At 38.4% G+C, this 17,797-nt stretch overlaps 4 protein-coding genes across 6 annotated transcripts in view; 3 read left to right on the top strand and 1 right to left on the bottom strand.

Annotated features, from left to right (window-relative positions):
• The first annotated feature begins 87 nt into the window (after nucleotides 1-87).
• bxdc2 (brix domain containing 2) lies at nucleotides 88-3,884 on the top strand. Its single transcript, XM_028601231.1, has 10 exons — nucleotides 88-345; nucleotides 731-842; nucleotides 982-1,025; nucleotides 1,102-1,172; nucleotides 1,561-1,610; nucleotides 1,712-1,785; nucleotides 2,083-2,133; nucleotides 2,485-2,586; nucleotides 2,727-2,855; nucleotides 3,298-3,884. The coding sequence occupies exons 1-10, from the start codon at nucleotides 196-198 to the stop codon at nucleotides 3,538-3,540; spliced, it is 1,026 nt and encodes a 341-aa protein (XP_028457032.1). The 5' UTR covers nucleotides 88-195; the 3' UTR covers nucleotides 3,541-3,884.
• rad1 (RAD1 homolog (S. pombe)) lies at nucleotides 3,806-7,417 on the bottom strand. Its single transcript, XM_028601232.1, has 7 exons — nucleotides 7,292-7,417; nucleotides 6,687-6,888; nucleotides 6,418-6,526; nucleotides 6,106-6,263; nucleotides 5,837-5,937; nucleotides 5,211-5,309; nucleotides 3,806-4,730 (listed from the first exon to the last, which is right to left on the bottom strand). The coding sequence occupies exons 2-7, from the start codon at nucleotides 6,879-6,881 to the stop codon at nucleotides 4,553-4,555; spliced, it is 840 nt and encodes a 279-aa protein (XP_028457033.1). The 5' UTR covers nucleotides 6,882-6,888; nucleotides 7,292-7,417; the 3' UTR covers nucleotides 3,806-4,552.
• On the top strand, nucleotides 7,366-11,458 carry c21h18orf32 (chromosome 21 C18orf32 homolog). Of its 2 annotated transcripts, XM_028601234.1 has the most exons (4): nucleotides 7,366-7,515; nucleotides 8,030-8,140; nucleotides 8,874-9,089; nucleotides 10,590-11,458. In XM_028601234.1, the coding sequence occupies exons 3-4, from the start codon at nucleotides 8,910-8,912 to the stop codon at nucleotides 10,653-10,655; spliced, it is 246 nt and encodes an 81-aa protein (XP_028457035.1). In that variant the 5' UTR covers nucleotides 7,366-7,515; nucleotides 8,030-8,140; nucleotides 8,874-8,909; the 3' UTR covers nucleotides 10,656-11,458. The 2 variants fall into 2 exon arrangements, with proteins under 2 accessions (XP_028457035.1, XP_028457034.1); XM_028601233.1 differs by lacking the exon at nucleotides 8,030-8,140 and having other exon boundaries at nucleotides 7,368-7,515.
• A 370-nt stretch (nucleotides 11,459-11,828) lies between these two features.
• dym (dymeclin) overlaps nucleotides 11,829-17,797 on the top strand; it is a 58,216-nt gene continuing 52,247 nt past the window's right edge. Inside the window, exons 1-5 of one of the 2 annotated variants that reach the window (XM_028601840.1) lie at nucleotides 11,829-11,900; nucleotides 13,865-14,075; nucleotides 15,970-16,022; nucleotides 16,246-16,339; nucleotides 17,543-17,679. In XM_028601840.1, coding sequence (XP_028457641.1) covers nucleotides 13,936-14,075; nucleotides 15,970-16,022; nucleotides 16,246-16,339; nucleotides 17,543-17,679 — 424 coding nt within the window. In that variant the 5' untranslated portion in view covers nucleotides 11,829-11,900; nucleotides 13,865-13,935. Of the gene's footprint in view, nucleotides 12,078-13,864; nucleotides 14,076-15,969; nucleotides 16,023-16,245; nucleotides 16,340-17,542; nucleotides 17,680-17,797 lie in introns of both variants that reach the window. The other variant, XM_028601838.1, reaches the window with a different exon arrangement.

Genomic DNA, 17,797 nt, shown 5'->3' with positions numbered 1-17,797 from the left:
GAAAATTCATAGTCCTCGTTAAAGTTGTAGTTGTTTTTTTCCATAGACAGTTTTGGTTTTTATTTCCGGATGTGACGCCATGTTTAGTACCCGCTCTACCACCTCCGCGCCACTAGGGGTCTCCTCCTCTGCTCTATCCGCACGTGTGTTTGAGTTGGATAGATTCTACGCGAGATTTTGTATCGGAGTACAAACATGTCGGCGTTCAAGAGAAAACGTGGAGGACAGGCTTCTGTTAATAAAAAGGCAAAGAAAGCGAAATTTGTAGTAGATAAAGCTGAAGCACCGTTAGAAGCCGAACAGGAGAAGAAAAATGAAGTCACGATTCCACCACCGGTTTCGTTGGTAAGTGCTTGTGATTATTAGCCACAGAAGTTGGTAGCGAGTTAACATTAGCTAGCGTAATACACGGTTGTATGTTTTCTTTAAGTTATTTAATGCCGTTGTTATACTAAAACAGCAAACACCCCGTAACTTAGGAATGACATGCGCATTAAATTATGTATTTTAATGTGTAACGTTAGCACGACGAAGAAAGTCGTTAAATCACAACGTGCCCAGTCTGAGATCAACACTTGCATAACCGGGCCAAGCAAACATTTGATTTCACTCAATATTTACTGGCTATTATTAAAATGTACGGAGGCCATCTGAATCACTGGGGATGTTTTAAATTCTATAATTGTAAGCGTGTTTGTTTTGATATTATGAAATAAATTATCTTGAACAGGGTAAATGGACCAACAAGGAAAGGGTTCTCATTTTCTCCTCAAGAGGCATTAACTTCAGAACAAGACACTTGATGCAAGACCTGAGGACCCTGATGCCTCATTCAAAAGCAGGTTAGTGCCCTGTGTCAATTATACAGTATTATTCCACACCCCCCACATGGGCGGACTACACATTGTTACTTATGCTGAGCAGAGATATGTTTTGTCAAGTATACTGCCCCAATAACAATGATTTTCTTTTGTGTTTTAGATACCAAAATGGACAGAAAGGACAAGTTGTTCATTGTTAATGAGGTGAGTTTTTTAAGGATTCAAACACCTGTATATTCAGATACATTACAGATTAATTAAATATCTGCATTGTTTGCAGGTGTGTGAGATCAAAAACTGCAACAAATGCCTCTTTTTTGAGGCCAAGAAGAAGCAGGACCTCTATATGTGGTGTGTATTTGATCTTTCTTACATTCTCTAAATGGTATGATGTCCTTGTGTAATTGGTGTTATAGAACAGTGGTCCCAAAGTTTTTCACGTCAATGACCCCTAAATTGACACTAATTTATCCACGGACCCCCATTTGATAAGATTGTCATTGGGTCCTGTATGTTTTTGGATTTTTGCTTTTTAGATGTTTTATAACGGAAAGTGTATGAAGCCCATGACCAAAATTAGTCATGCATTCTGTCATTGTTTTACTTATGGATGGAAATATAGTAAAAAAAAAAAAAAATTAATTATTACTTTTTGTTGTGGAACACCTGGGACCCCACTTTGGGAGCCGCTGTTATAGAACACATTCAAAGTAAATTCAATAATATTCTTTTCTTATAGGATTTCAAACAGTCCTCATGGACCTTCTGCAAAGTTTCTGGTTCAAAACAGTGAGTTACATCTGTCCTACAATCCTGAAGTGCAGTAGACAATATCGGTCATGGGCCATGGAGAAAAAAACAACCGATTTATATGATTGTCTCCTCCACAGTTCACACACTGGCTGAACTCAAGATGACAGGAAACTGCCTCAAAGGATCCAGGCCGCTGCTTTCGTTCGATCCCGTGAGTATTTCAGTGATGGGCATCTGTGTACATCAGACAATTTCAATAATTATCAGTCTAATTATTGTTTTTGATTAATGGAACTATAAAATGTTCACCTGCACACATACTACACTCTTGGTACATGATTTCCCATTGTTTATCTGAGTACTAAGGGGTCCTATATTTCCCAGCTGCAAAAAAAATATGCATTTATGCATGTTGACAGCTGGTAGTTCAGTGAAAAGGTAAGAACTTTTCAGAACCTGAGCAAGAGCTAAACTTTTGTCTCCTGTGCTTTTTGTTTTTCTCCTACAGAAATTTGACAAGGAACCCCACTTTGCTTTACTGAAGGAGCTCTTCATCCAGGTGTGTATACACGATGCATACATTAATCCTGACAACACTTTTGGTACTAACCTAGCAAAGTACTTTCTGTTCAACTGCAGCCAGAAGATATTGTGGAATTCTGAGATGGAGTGTTACTTAACTGGAAGAACAACAACAACAAGGAACAATTTTACATTTACTTGTGCAATTTAAACTTACAGTGTTATATTAAAGTTAACTTGATGTAATATGACTTGGACAGTGTCAGTGATCATTGTTTAAATGCAGCAGTGAATGTAACCATTTGCAAGCTTTACTTTTGATTGAAAGCGGATATATCTACATTTCTAAATTAATAAAGGAAGTACTCATTACGTTTTACTGTTTCAGACTTTTTCCACGCCACGATACCACCCTAAAAGTCAGCCTTTTGTGGACCACGTCTTCACATTCACCATTGCAGACAACCGGATATGGTTCAGAAACTACCAGGTAACATTTTACTATTCTTCGCAGTCCCCAAGGCTTACTTAAGCATTTTTAGTAAATATTTCATTGTTCTTCTGTTGTGGGGTTCAGTGTTCAAATATTTTTTAGTTACATTTGCAATATTTTCTCTGTGCCCCGTTCAGATCATCGAGGAGGATGCCTCTCTAGTGGAGATCGGACCTCGCTTGGTTCTCAACCTCATCAAGATCTTTCAGGGGAGCTTTGGAGGGCCTACACTCTTTGAAAACCCAGAATTCAAGTCTCCCAACATGGTAAAAATCCAGTGCCTGCTAGTTTAGATTGTAAGCATGTGGTGTGCCTGATGCATTACCCTGCTATATCCTATTCAGGGTTTCATGGGGTCTTAAAGTCTAAAATTTCAAAATCAATATTTTAGGCCTTAAAGTCCTAAATTTGCTCAAGTATTGTGTTCTAGGTCTTACATTATTTTAAACGTCTTAATTTTGTTTTTTTATTCTGTGGTGTTGTAGTTCTTTTTCGCTAGTCCAAATATAATTTTCTGTATATGTACAGATTATCACTGTAGCTTTTTATTCAATTTGAATACATTTATGTACCTTGCAAGTACTTTTGTGACTCTGCATTTTGTTGTACTTTTGTCGTTCTAAAGGTCTTAAATTTGACTTGGTGAAACCTGCAGAAACCCTGCTATTAGTTTGATTGTCAGTTACATTTCTCTTCACACACCCACAGCACCGGCGAGAGATCCGACTGGCAGCAGCAGCCAGAGTGCGTGAAAAGCAAATGGTGAAGGAGATGCAGAAAACGAAGAGGACTGAAGCGAAGCAGGAAGTGGCCAAAGACGTTACAGCTGACGTCTTCCTAACGCCAGCTGAGGAGAAGGCTGTTCACATCCAAACAGAAGCACCTGCGCCTAAAGTGACGAAGAAGAACAAACACAAAGCTTTCAAAAGACAAAGGATGGCACGCAGGTAACTGGAGGGACGCGATTCCGAGTGAGTGGCTTACTGCTGCCATGATTCACTATTGTCTCAAGGAAAGGTGACCGTGCAGCAAGAGAAGACTTAATGTGCAAAATGTCATTTTAACTATCAGTTTTGACAATATAAAATCTTAAATATTTACTTTGTGTATAACATTTGTTGCCGTAGTTGTGGGTTCACCCAATGTAAGATTTTGCAGATTGTAGCTGGCCATAAAAGTCTCAACTTTAACAATACAGCAAAAAGTAAATATTCCATCAGTGTAAAAAAACATTGTTTATTGATTTTGAGTGACTGCAGTTTTCTATGTCATGAAAATAAAACAATTTAAACTTACTGTCTGTGTTGTCCGATATACTCCTAACAAGTGGTTGTCAAAGGTGTCCATAGAAATGGACAATTACAGCAATGTGTGTGGAGAGCTGCAGGGAAATCGAAGGCCTGTGGAGAGCAGACCTACTGTATAACTGCAACGTTGGACACCTTGAGGAAACTATCCTGTGACATGTCTTAAATCTCTTCTTTTCTGGGCCATCAACCAGCTCGCTCCACGTGTCAAAGAAAAAAGGCAGAAGCTCCAGAAAAATATTGTACTGCACAGACCATGACCAGATCAATTGGTCTACAAACTGCATGCTCATGAAGTTACAGGCGGGGGAGACAAGTAGCTCAGTCTCCATAGTAACAAACAGTAGTACATATCTGTATGGAATTATGTACTCGTTATAATAATGGTCTAACTTCACACAGGGACAAGACCAGGTAGGTGACATTATCTTTCCACAAATCCAGTGGAAATGCTCCACTCGAATGACTTGGCTAATTGTGAACCAGGTCATTTGGTAAAAACAATGCAGCCTTTGCCACTGTGTCCATTATCCATTTGGCCCATTAAGTCCAGCATTTATTTCCAGTGTGTACCCCACTGGAATGCCTACAAATTCAAAGCAACTGGCCACCACTGAAGTTAAGGTGCTTGTTTAAAGGGGAATTCCACAGATTAATTACTGCTCCTCCACCTCCTCGTCAGGACAACAAAAATATTCTACGAAGCAGATCTGTCCATCGTCGTTCCTGACCAGGTACTGCAGAGAGAGGAAGCCCCTGCTGTCTGTCCTCACAGAGACTTTACAGGACAAAGCCAGGGCTTTGGTGGACGGCTTCAGCAGGGACATCTTGTACCTGTCGCCAATGAACAGAGGACAGCACAGAAGGTGGCGCTTTAATAAAACTCATTACAGGCAGATATAGAGAAGAGAATTCCTCAGTGTGTGTTACTAGAGGTGGACAACAGAATTGGCCCTTTTCATAGCAGATATTTTGACTCACTGCTGTGGCTCTGTGAGACAATTAAATGGAACAAAGCAATCAATGTGACAATTTAAATGTCTTCCGTCAGGTTATTACAAAAGTAGTTAGATTATAGAGGTGTATGAATTGGATCGTAATCATCAGTTATCAGCTTTTAAAGAGACGAGTCCATCACCACTTCACGAAGCATAAGGCAACTAAATGCAACTCAAAAAGAACTTATGGGAAATAAATAACATGTTATGTCAATTCATCCACTACTTTGTCAATGCCATTCTTTTCATATGTTTACTAATCTCCAGTTCCCCTAGTCCACCCCAGGGTTAGTATAGACTATTTCTCGGTGCATACCTGTTGGTTTGTGTCTTGGTGCATCGGAAAAGCTCCATCATGTCAGAGTCTTTGGGATAATCATAATGGGCATTTCCAGAGTTCCCAAACGTAGACAACCTGAAGAGCAGAAAAAAGTGAAGAGCACCTTAGCTGAAAGGTTGTAAGAAGTCTGAACAATAAATAGTAGATTTCTTCATTTTGTTATAACAGAATCCCTGACGAAGGTCGCGACTAAAACGTTGCTATTCAATCCATTTAACATATAAGCAGTGACCGTGTGCAGGAGGTGATTTTTGTTTGGTATAATCTAACAAAAAAAGCTTTAGAGTTTAGTGTACTTCCTTAACCTTGAAAAAAGTTTTAGGTGGCTTTTCCCTTTATTTGATAGTGACGGAAAGGTGGGAGAGAGAGATGGGAGATGACACGTAGCAAAGGGCCGCAGGTCAGACTCAAACCCGGGGTGCACGCTCTTACTGTGTGAGCTCGAGGTCGCCCCCAACCTTAAAAGATTTAACTGTTTCATTACTGAAAGGAGTTGAATGTATTCTAAACATGGTTCTTTGGAGTTTTAGCAATATAACAATTAGCCAAATGTCCTGTAAACATTAATAAGCAGCAATGCTGTTTTAGTTTTGATAACACACCTAAAGTATGGCTGGCTGGGGGACATAGTGATCTGAAGCACCTCACTGGTCATGTCCAGCTCAGAAAAGGCTTCCTTCAGACTTTCTGACAGCAGGATCACCTTTGAAAAGAGACAGAGGTGCATGAGTAGTAATCAGTTGTGTGTTGTTTTAATAAAACTTGCAGATGCTGTCACAAATATCCCTAATGTGTTTGTAAAGTAAGTGACATTGTAAGAAAACTGAAAAGTAGTTTATCCCCATCTTTACATGAAATAGTGAATGTTTACCTTATTTGTGACGTTGGTGCTGCAGAACTCAAAGTCCACTGGCTCTTCTGGTTCTTGGGTGTTGATCTTGCACACAGTCACGACTCCACCCTCCTCTAGGAACAGGGTCAGGGGGTAACCGTAGCCCTTGTAGCACATCCGCAAGGCTGTTGATACTCCTGCATCATTGCACGAGGGAGTTAATGAAAATGTAAAATTATATCTGAGAAGGGATAATAATCTAACTATAGCTAAAATATGAACAAAGCTAGAAAAAGTTGTTTAAATAAATGTATATTTGGATTATTTATTTACTGATTCCTTCATCTTTACCTGGTACTGTGCTTCCTCCAAATATATTGAGGCAGTCCAACAGAACTGTGAGGTTGACCTGAAAACCCACCGAATCGTCCCTTATGGTGAACTCTTGGAAGATCTCAGCCTGGAACAAAAAGAAGACATGCCTGCTATTCCAAGTATCGCCATTGAAGGGAAACATTTAACAGAAACACAAGACTCTCCTGCATTCAGCTGGATCACTTCCTGTGTTTGTTCAATGCAAAAGTACTACTAAAGTAAACTACTATGTAAAGCAAGCCCACCTGGATGAAGGCATTGGCTTGCAGACATTTGGAGTCCTCCACAGTAACCTTGAGGCCGTTGGGTGTGGCGCTGAAGATGGCATGGTCTTTAAATGTGATTGCTTTCAGTATGTTGGACAAATTGCGAGCGTTATCCAAACTGGCCACTAAAACGTATTGTTCGGCATCGCCTTGCGACTGGGTTGACAGAGGCATTGTGGGACTGAAATGAAAGACACACAGACTTTACAAGGAACGTCTGAACAACAAATGTTCTGGTTCTGGAGAGTAACATCTGCACAAAACTATGAAATAGCTAAGTTAACTAAATGTCGAAAATGTTGTTACATAGAGGCCTCTTTTATTGGATACCATTTTCATTTTCAAATCCAGAGGGAACGCTTGACTTAAAAGCTTCATGTAATACACGCACGAAGCTGTCAATTAGCTGTCTTGTTATTTACCTATTGATATTTTAAGCTAGGCATCACATGTAGCAGTTACAAACACCGTAAATAGCGAGATGCCGCTAATTTCAGTGCCATGTATTGCACTATCTAGCATCCCCAGTAAATAAACGTTTACAACTTTTTACTGTTAACTCTGATAATGTGTCAGTCACTTACAAAGTTGTTATTCAGAAACTCATGTGGTGGTTGATTGTGCTTTGAAGAAAGATTCACGCCCCGGACAACTTCCGCTTCTAGTCGCTTCTTCTACGGAAGTAGGTATTGCGCATGTGTAATCGCATTCCGGAGACTTCACAGCAGATACCAAAACACACGAGAATAATATAACCCGTCTACAGCGGCAGTACGTGACAACTGTGGTTATTTTGTCATCAGCTTAGGTGAGAATTCTTACTCAGTTAATGTATGGCTAGAAAAATGCTTTTTAGTCTGCAGGTTAATTATAATTCCTCATAACGTTACCGAGCGATGGTAGGAAGCTAGCATTAACGTTAGCTGTGTATCAGCCACTCTGATGACGCTGATCAGTTACAAAAGACAAGTTAAGTTAAGATTTTTCTCTGGAGTCTCAAGAAGGGCCACGACAGGTCGACGATTAATGTGGCAAAGGAGAGCAGAGAACACCGCCTCTTTTCTGCTATGTTTAACTTAACATTAGCTTTTTAAACACCAGTTTTACTAACAGGTCGCTGGTGACAAACCTCACTGCTTTAAGAACTGGTGGAGGAAGGCATAAGAAATGTGCTTACTAAAGTGATATGGAGAATCAACGTTATCAGATACAATTCGCATCTTGACACTTAAAATCTGCTTGTTCTACTCCCCCTTGTGAAGCACTGTCGACACTACAGTCTGGTTGGCTGATATTTATCTGTGTACTGCAACTCTTAACAGGCATTACTATGAATGACCAGTGACAAATCATCCTAAAGATGTATCATCTTGTGGATGGCTAATTGCTGGTAAACGTTGCTGTTGTTTTGGCTCTCAATCAACTGGGGCACTGTGAGCAGACGTCACAACAATAGTTACATCAATTTTATTTATATAGCCCAATATCACACATTTGCTTTACAATCTGTACAATATATGACAATTGAGAAACCAAGTTTTGTAGTTTTTATATATTTTTGATAATTTAGCTTCTATTCTTCAAAGTCCAACTAAGTTTTATCTAATGCACGCCTGGTCAACAGGTGCATAGGAAAACAGAAGTCCCGCACACTGTCAGCATTAAGTTTATTAGACATACAGTGTTTTGGTCAGGCATCAAAATCCTGGTTTCTCTGTTCACGATTAATGGACCTCATTCATAAATCATATGCACAGATCTTAGCAGACACCTAGCATCAACCTCCAAGCCTACAAGAAAATGTGTCCGTTTGTTTCATAAGGGTATTGAATTTCTTGATTGTTCATGCTTTTGTGTAGTAACTGCTCAGCATTTATATATAAGTTTAATTTCACTATTCAGTCAATTAATTTGTATTTTCAGGTGTACTCTCATGGACAGATATGCAGGGTTTTAAATGCCCCCCATATAGCCCACAAGGATATCTAGTCTAGTCTTGTCTAATGAAATCAATATATAAAATTATCTATCCTTCATTCATTTGCATAAAATGTTTAACACCCCTGTGGTGACTGAGATAAAGGCACATTACTATTACATAAGCATAAGCTTGCTTATGTACATGCATAAGCTTGTGAATCTCTGTGTGTTCTTTCTCTGCTTCAGATTCTTCATTTTGGGCAGCCGGTTTCAGCCACAGCCATGGTGTGCATTCCCTGTATTGTGATTCCTGTCCTGTTGTGGGTCTACAAGAGGTTCCTGGAGCCTTTCCTCTATCCTTTCATTTCACCGATTATTAATACATTCTGGACCAAAAAAGCGGTTCAGGAGACTGGCGCTACTGACAAAAAAGTTAGCGAAAAGAGTAATGGGACTTGCATGGTAAGTTAATAGAAAAGTAATAATTTTGTTATTAGGGGTGCACCGATACCGATGCCAGTATCAGGGATCAGCCCGACAACGTGCGCATGTACTTGTAATTATAAAATTACTCCGATACCACCTCATAGCAACGTGACATTCTTAGTCGAGCAGGTAGGCGGCGGAAAAGGAGCACACCCAGATGCCATTAAAGATGACAGCTCTTACGGAGGCTTGACTTTCTAAACAGCCTGCAAAGCTTATTGGGATTATGGTGAAATCTATCCGGAGAGGGTCATACTGGCCAAAGTAACCTGCGTAATTCCCGTCTCCAGTGTGCCAGCAGAGAGAGGCTTCTCCCTGAAGAACCGCATCAAAACAGCGCAGCGACGTCGCCTTGGGGGAAGGCAAAGGCTTATGCGCATCGCCAGTTGCAGAAAGACACTTGTTTACAATTATTTTGATTCTATTCAGCACTTTATAATTTTATGAGCCAGTTTGTTGAAAAATGGAAAGTAGGCCTATTTCAGCACAATTATCAGCACAATGTTATGTGCATTGATTTAATTCTTTTAACCTCTCTGCCTGTAGCAAGTAGCCTACATTTCAATACAAATAGTATAAATCTACATCCCTTGATGATATTATTCTTTAAATAGCCTGCCTATCAGTTGTTTTTTTAAGCGCAATAAACACGGAGGAAAATATTTGACCGGAACTTTTCCCATTTGACCGGTAAAATGAAACCTTACAGGTCCCATAACCGGCACCAATTTTTTTTTCTAGCGGAAACACTGATAGCTGCTGGCGTAAACAAACTATTCTCTCTAACAGCAGTAAATCCACATGGCTAATTAATATGCATGTGAATGGCATCATCGGACTTTGCGTTCTTCATTCTTGCTAAACTTCACTCAGTATTTTGATATCAGGAATATGATTTATTTTATTGACACTAGCTCAGGGAAATGTCCAGCCCACGGGCACTAAACTGACAATAGCAAAAAGACATGGTACTTTGAGAATATGGCTTACATTTGTTGACAACAATATCAGAGCAGGTCAAAATCATCTGTGTGTCTGAAAACACCCTCAGACCTCAGAGGGATTATTAAGTACTTATATCGGTACTCTGTATTGGCGAGTACCCAAATGTAAGTACTTGTACTTGGTCTAAGAAAAATGTGGTATCGGTGCATCGTTATGACATTTTAATAATTAAACCCTTTTTCTTTTATTTATTTATTTTTGTAGAGCTGTAGGGCTCAATATTGTATTGTACATTGAGTATCAGTAGACTATAGTAGAAGGGTTCTTTCTAACATGATATTAATTTCAGCCATATTGACCTGCTCTAGTGCAGGAATATCAGATAATTGCTTCAAAAGAAGTATTTTGATTGGCTTTTGAAGGTTAAGTTGGGTTTCACTTGACCTAAACATGACTGATACTGGTGTTAGTTTTAGAACATCTTCATGACGATAATTTGCATTTTTAAAGTTTCTTTCTCATGTGTTTCAGCCTGAAAGCAACGGTGATGCCACTGCCAATGGATCCTTTATAGCAGCAGATAAGAAGACAGATTGACGGCTATAAATGTTCATAATGCATCTAAAACAATGTAAATATTACAGTACGTTAATATAAAATAGAGAAACTATTAATTAACTTATCATTTCTTCTTTGAATGGAGTGGTTTTTGATTACCTTCCATAGTATGCGTACCTTGCTTTTACTTTTTTTCCATTTGTTTTACAATAACTTTAAGAAATTGGTCATTGTTAATATATTCCTTGTTAATCATAAATTGATATATGCATTTACTGTGTTGAATATTCACACTCAGTGGAATAGTTTTTCTAAAACAAACTTGCAGTTTAATGAATGAATAAAAGAAAGCCTTCAAATCAAAAAAGTGGCTGCTTTATTGCTCCCATACAAAGATTGGCTTCCACTTTAACTAGCTTGCTCACTTCATATTGTAAAGTCATTAAGGGTTCAATTTTGTTTGTATTTTTGAGATATTTTAAATGTAACTAACAGCAGTATCATACCTGTAAAAAAATGGTTTGAGATTTGTAATGACAAATAGTGAAAAAACAAGATTTTAGCAGTTTCATGACAATTTTAAAATGAGTAAAAGATTTTTTAGATAAAACTGGAAGTAGATAAAAATTAATAGTTCAACCCAGGCATGCACATATACATACATACATACATACATACATACATACTGTATACATGCCAATTGTGTACACAATATATGCTTCTTTTCCTTGGTTATCATGAATTTATACATACAACATGTACTTGTATACCTGTATGTATTTACTCTTAGTGGAATAGTTTTCCTCAAATTTCAATGAATCAATAAATAAAATACAATCTTATATATATAAAAAAAGATGCTTATTCATTGATCCCATACTGACAAGTGCATCCATCTCAACTAGCTTGCTGACTTATCATTTCATAAGTGCATTGATGTTCACATTGATTATATTCAGACAATATATAGCCATTGATGTGGCTAGCTTGAGTAAAATGTTCTAAGATAGAACCTGTGGGTAGATAGAAAATCAAAGTTGTTATGGTTTTTATGTCTGGTTTAGGGGTTTAGTTCTCTTAATACATCCATGGTTTAGATCCATTCATTCTTATATACTGTCTATGTTAGATCCTCTTATGTACTGTCTATGTTTAGAGCGTGGTTTAGATGTTTCACTTGGGATCTATTGGCCCTATTTCTATCTGGAACGTCACAAACGTTACTAACGCCCACATGTCGTCATTACGCAAAGGGTGGCGACGTGGAAAACATGGAGGAGAGAGGTATGTAGAGTAAACTTAATTCTCTCAAATGACCTGCAGTTTCAAGTATTTGCCTTTGGAAATTACACTTGATAAAAAAAATTGGACACAACTGTCCATTAGTGTATGAAACAGTCGCCTTTTAACGGTCCTGGGAGTCAAGAGAGCCGTGGAAACTGCGAGAAGCATTTATGACAGGTAAGCGGTCAGCTGCTGGCGAACAAGCCGCGGACGTTAACGTTAGCTGTTTACTGGACAGTGAGTTATTAACTGCCCGGTTAACGGTACACGCTCATGAATCAGTACCGTAAATTTACCTAGCTATGATTTAATGCTAATGTGTGACTGTCAGTAAGCCGTGTTGAAAGTCAAAATTGCCAAGACTGTTTCTTGCACTTGAAACAGGATGAGCTAGCTAACTTGCAAGTTGGTTAACTCAAGCAGATGCAAGTGCAGTTACATTATAAGCAGATAGAGCTAAAGACGCATGAGATAGCACACTGAATCTGGAAACTACACACTGAATCTGGAAACAAATTTTTGAACTGACAATTGTCTGTTAGCCAATAACAACAAGAAGCAAATAGCATGTTTTGGTGGCATGTATATCTCCTCTTAGCTCAGATGTGTGCCTTTCAGGTATTTCCATTAATACTGATAGAGGTATATACACGTAGATATAACATTTTATATATGGGTATAAACTATCATTCTCTGTGGTTGACTACAACTCTGTACTAGTGTGCTCCAGTTTACTTGGGCAAATGTTGGCATGCAGGTTACACCTGTGTGCTAAAGGTGTGCCATTTCAAGAAAACGAAACACACGTCCTGGTTCCTAATGTGTCATCCTGTTGTGAACTTGGCCTTTCTAATAAATTGATGTATTGGACTTGGTGAGGACAGATGTTTTTGCTTGCATATAATTACACAAATCAAGAATTTACATATACACTGATCGGAAGATTAGATAGCCACATTATCAGTCCCAGTGGCAGCATGCCTTCTTGTATTATTTATACACTCTTATATTTCTGCATTGAAATAAAGGCACACATGATAGCTCTGCTACTTGTGATACATCTTTGCTATGGATTAGTGAAACTAATTTAGAGATGATGTTTAATCTGAATTGTTTACAAGTGGTAAGTGATACAAATTAATCTCAGTTCTGTGCCAGTTACATCTCCTACTGGCCTGTACACAGATGGTTGTAACGGCCATTATAGCCATTTTGGTGACCTAATGCCTCTGTATTTAAGAGAGAAGTCAAACTCTGGGTGCCTGGTTAATGAAAATTCACAATATCCAGTATAGTATGAAGGATAGTCTTTAAATTGACTTGGATATTGTGACTGCATGTTTTCACTGAGCTAATTAGACCTTTTATTGTAAACAACATTTGGCAGATGTGCGGTGTGTGTTGAGTTGATAATTATTCTTTGCCAGGACTACTTTCCAGCAGTTCAACAGTGTTTTGGGGATTTATGCATTTACAAACCCCAATTCCAATGAATTTGGGACGTTGTGTAAAACGTGATTTAAATCATTTTTAACCTATAATCAATTAAATACACTACAAAGACAAGCTATATAATGTTCAAACTGATAAACGTTATTGTTTTTTTGCAAATATTCACTCATTTTGAATTTGATGCCTGCAACACGTTCCAATAAAAGCTGTGATTGGAGAGGCTGAAGTTTATCAGTTTGAACATTACATCTTGTCTTTGTAGTGTATTCAATTGAATATAGGTTGGAAAGGATTTGCAAATCATTGTATTCCGTTTATATTTACGTTTTACACAACGTCCCATTGGGACCCCAAGTTGGGACGGACGGTCCAACTTCATTGGACTTGGGGTTTGTATTTGTATTGTAGACAGTACAGACACCCAGACACAAACACCTCTAATAGTTTAGAACATACATAGTTGTTTGTTAAATGTGATGACCTCAAAGATTAAAGCATTTCCTCTGCACCAGGATTTGGCATATGCCTGGTGAAAAAGTAGTGAAGAGTGGTGAGTCTGGCTGAGTGGAGCCAGTAGAGAGAGATGGGAGCCAACACCAGCCACGTCAGTGACCTGTCCGATAACCCCAGCCTCAGGGCCCTGGTGGGCACGGAATCCATATCTGAGAATGATCCTTTCTGGAACCAGCTCATCTCCTTTACCTTCATCAGTCCCACCAGCAGGTACACAAACACACATGGAAAGGTTCTGTTGTCTGATTATGTGCCAGAATGTTGCAAGTAGGGATGTCCCGATCAGCTTTTTTTGGCCCCCGATCCTGATCCAATTTTTCTAATATTGAATACATGCCGATACAGAGTCCCGATCCAATACTTTTATTTGCCTCGATATTAGAGCTGCACACCAGTTTTTTTTGTTTACAAAAATAACAAAGTAACTAAAAGGTGTCTTCAGCTTAATACATTTAACTTAGTACGGCTAGCATTTTTGTAAAACTCACATATAAATTCAACTACTACTTAGAATGGTGTAGAATTTACTGACCTAAATGATCGGAGTAAGATGATCAGGGTGACTACTGATCCCCAATCAGTTAAAAAATGCCCATATTGGTTCTGATCTAATACTTCCAGATCCAGTCAGGACATCCAAGATTCAATGATTATTAGTTTCAGGAATTTATCAAGTTAAAGTACCAAACAAAAAGTCCTGGTTACAGCTTTACATGCACAATTCTCTGTTTGACGTCATTATGGCGCCTACTTGCTAGCTTTCTCCGGAGCTTTCAGACGCATCTCACGATGATGATGATGTCAAAAACTGTAGTTGAAAGCTAAGGAGAAAGCTAGTAAACGAACCTTGTGTTATGGATTTTTTTTTTTGCCAAACTAAGGTCAAGAACTTTCACCAGAGCATATAGACTAAATCATCAGAAGAATAATAAAATTAATTTTTAAATAACTCAACACTGATAATGAGAATACATGTTAGTTGCAAAACAAGAAGGCAGCCAGAAGGGGAAACCCATTGGAGGTAAATAGTAACCGTAGAAACATTTTCTTAATTGTAGACCTTAGGGGCCTTGGTGGAAAATGTATGTCCTGGAAGTGTTTTTCATCAAAGTTTTATAACTGGTGTGTTTAAATATTTAAAGGACAACAAATTAGAGACTGCTTGAAACATTTGGCATCTAATGAGAAAGTATGATTTAAAAAAAATAAAGTGTGATTCCCAACCAGGATACAACCATAAACTGCAGACAGGATGTTTGCAGAGCTCACCTCAGTAATGATCCTATAGGGTTATTGTCCTGCTTGGCTGAGAATAGATCAACATTTAGATCCTTTGTAAATGGTGTTGAGAAGTAAAGACACTACACACTACATTCTGTCTTACAACTGGACTTTGACTCATTTTACATTTTCATTTAGTAAGGGAGTTTCATTCATTCATCTTTGAAAAGTTGTTGACAGAGCATAGGCTGTTGTGTACTAATTATACTCATTATTGCACTATGCTTTCCTTGTATAATCAAAGATTTGTCATGACAAGACCTAAAAACACAAAGTGAACATATATGCATTAGGGGTAACAAAACTATTAGTGGTTAAAGTCAGTGCTGTGACTAACGATTATTTTCATGATTGACTCATCTTCCAATTATTGTCTTGATTAATCGTTGAGGTCTATAAAATGTCAGAAAATAACGTAAAATGCCCATCACAAGTTCCAAAAGTCAAAGTCGACATATTCAGATTGCCTCTGTTTGTCTTATTTGACCAACAGTCTTAAACCCAAAGGTATTTAGTTTATAGTCATAAAAAAAACTATAAAAGTAGCAAATATTAATATTTGAGAATGTAGGACCAGAGGATTTATGCCATTTTTGCTTAAAAAAATGACTTAAATGATTCAACTTACATTTTCTATTTTCTGTCATTGCAGACGCAAACTATTTAAATGTTATTAGTGTTTGGTTACTGCAGTTTTCTAGCATGACAACAGAGGGCAGTTAATACAAGCAATCGGTTCCTCTGATCCATTTTCTCTATATATTTTTAGTATTTCTCCTTTTCTTTCTAACTCTCTTCTTCCCTGTTTTTTCCTTTAAACTAGTGGAGACTCCAAGTTACTGGAAGAGGCTGTCATCCCCCTCGCCAAGATCCTCAGTACGTTGCCTATAATATAAATATGCTTCATGTGTGTTTTTTTAATTAAAATTTTAACTGATCAATACCTTGGTCAACTTGTCACAATTTCTCCAGACTTTAAATAAAAAACAAACATTTGTTTCTTCCTATTGTTGTTTGCATGCCGAACTTTATGATATGGACGTTTTTGGATCTTATCTAATGCTGCTGATAAGTTTTCTCCTGCTTTTTTCTCCCTAAGTTGAAAACAATCCCAGAACGGGGAACTTTGGCGCTCTTGTGAGAATTTTCCTGGGAAGAACCAAAGAGCTGAAAATCTCTACTGAATGCCAAGAGTGAGTATGGGAACTTCGGTGGAGAGAATGAATTCAAATGAATGTGTTAGTAATGATAGACTCCGTTCACGTCAGTTTTCGCTGTGCGGGGGTGCAGGCCAGTTATTGATCACACGCAGTCAGGGGATGCTTATTTTTTACAGGGGAGAACCACTGAAGTGGTTGTAGTTTCCCATGAGAAAACTGCTGAGGTATAACCATCAACACATGTGGCATTATCCTGCACTCACTGCCAACCTCCATTTCCACAGAGATTGACCCTGCCCAAGTCACCAAAATGCTTCGGGTGGGGTTCGGGTTCAACTCCTCATTCTCTATTAAACATCATTAGAGGTTGGAGTTATCGTTCCCCATCGACTCCCATCTATTTTTCTCACAAATCATAACACATTTTGTCCCATAAACAAACCTACATTTTCTGCTAACATAATTGGCATCTGCAAATGTTGTGTGTGTGTGTGTGTGTTTAGTGGTTGTGAAACATTGTGGCTTGCACTGGATGCTTCCAATCATTTATTGTTTTCCTCCCCATTTGTTTCTCACCAACTTTATCCCAATTTGGTCTCTGTGTAAATATATAGTTACTTGTGTAGTATCATTACATGCCATGGTGAAGGCAATGGTATACTCACCATTTTTTTTCTATGCAGATTTTACACAGGATTTGATCTAACTTGGGCTTGTTTTTTTTTGTGTGTGTGATTTTATTTTTCATCTTCACATTTTGAATAGTAAAAAAGGAGATGCATGTGATGTACAGAAACTCAAAGGCCATCAGTGAAGTTTGGTGTTCTTATTTGAGAAACACCAGACTGTCGCTACTTTGAATGTTTCAAAGTATGCTCCACTGGTTCTGCTCAGTCAATGTAAGATGATGATTACAATGTTATAACCCGATGCTTTATTAATTTGGCATGAGGAAATGAACTCAAGGGTTAGGGTCCAGTTTCTAGTTTCAGTAGGCAAAGTACACAAGGGCTTTAATCCTGAGTATGTGTGCTGAGCAACTATTGAATTAATGTGTTTAACTATTAACATTTTACACATTACTGAAAGAACCTACATGGTTAGCCAAGCGTTCCTCTATAACTTCAGGGCAATGGCACATAGCCATGCCCTTCATAGCATTTATTTCCGTCACAGTGCAACGTAAGACCTTGAACGTGATGTCCTATTTTTTTTATTTTTGCTTCTCTTCCGCAGTCAGCTGTTTATCTGGCAGGCCCACAACGCACTGTTCATGATTCGCTGCCTGCTCAAGGTGTTCATCAGGGAAATGAGTGAGGAAGAGCTGCACCTACAGTTGTCCTACCAGGAGAGGGCACCAGGCTCCTGTGGAGGTGAGCTCCATCACAGATTGATTTTAGAAAAGGAAGGTGTGTCACAGGGAGATTGAAGTGGGGCCATACATTGCATAAAGAAATCAGTTTCATAGCATTCAACAACGGATTTTTAGTA

Source organism: Perca flavescens, chromosome 16 (assembly GCF_004354835.1).
Source record: "Perca flavescens isolate YP-PL-M2 chromosome 16, PFLA_1.0, whole genome shotgun sequence".
Lineage (NCBI taxonomy): Eukaryota > Metazoa > Chordata > Actinopteri > Perciformes > Percidae > Perca > Perca flavescens.
The sequence above is the reverse complement of the archived record's forward strand: the minus strand, read 5'-3'. Positions and strand labels throughout refer to the sequence as shown.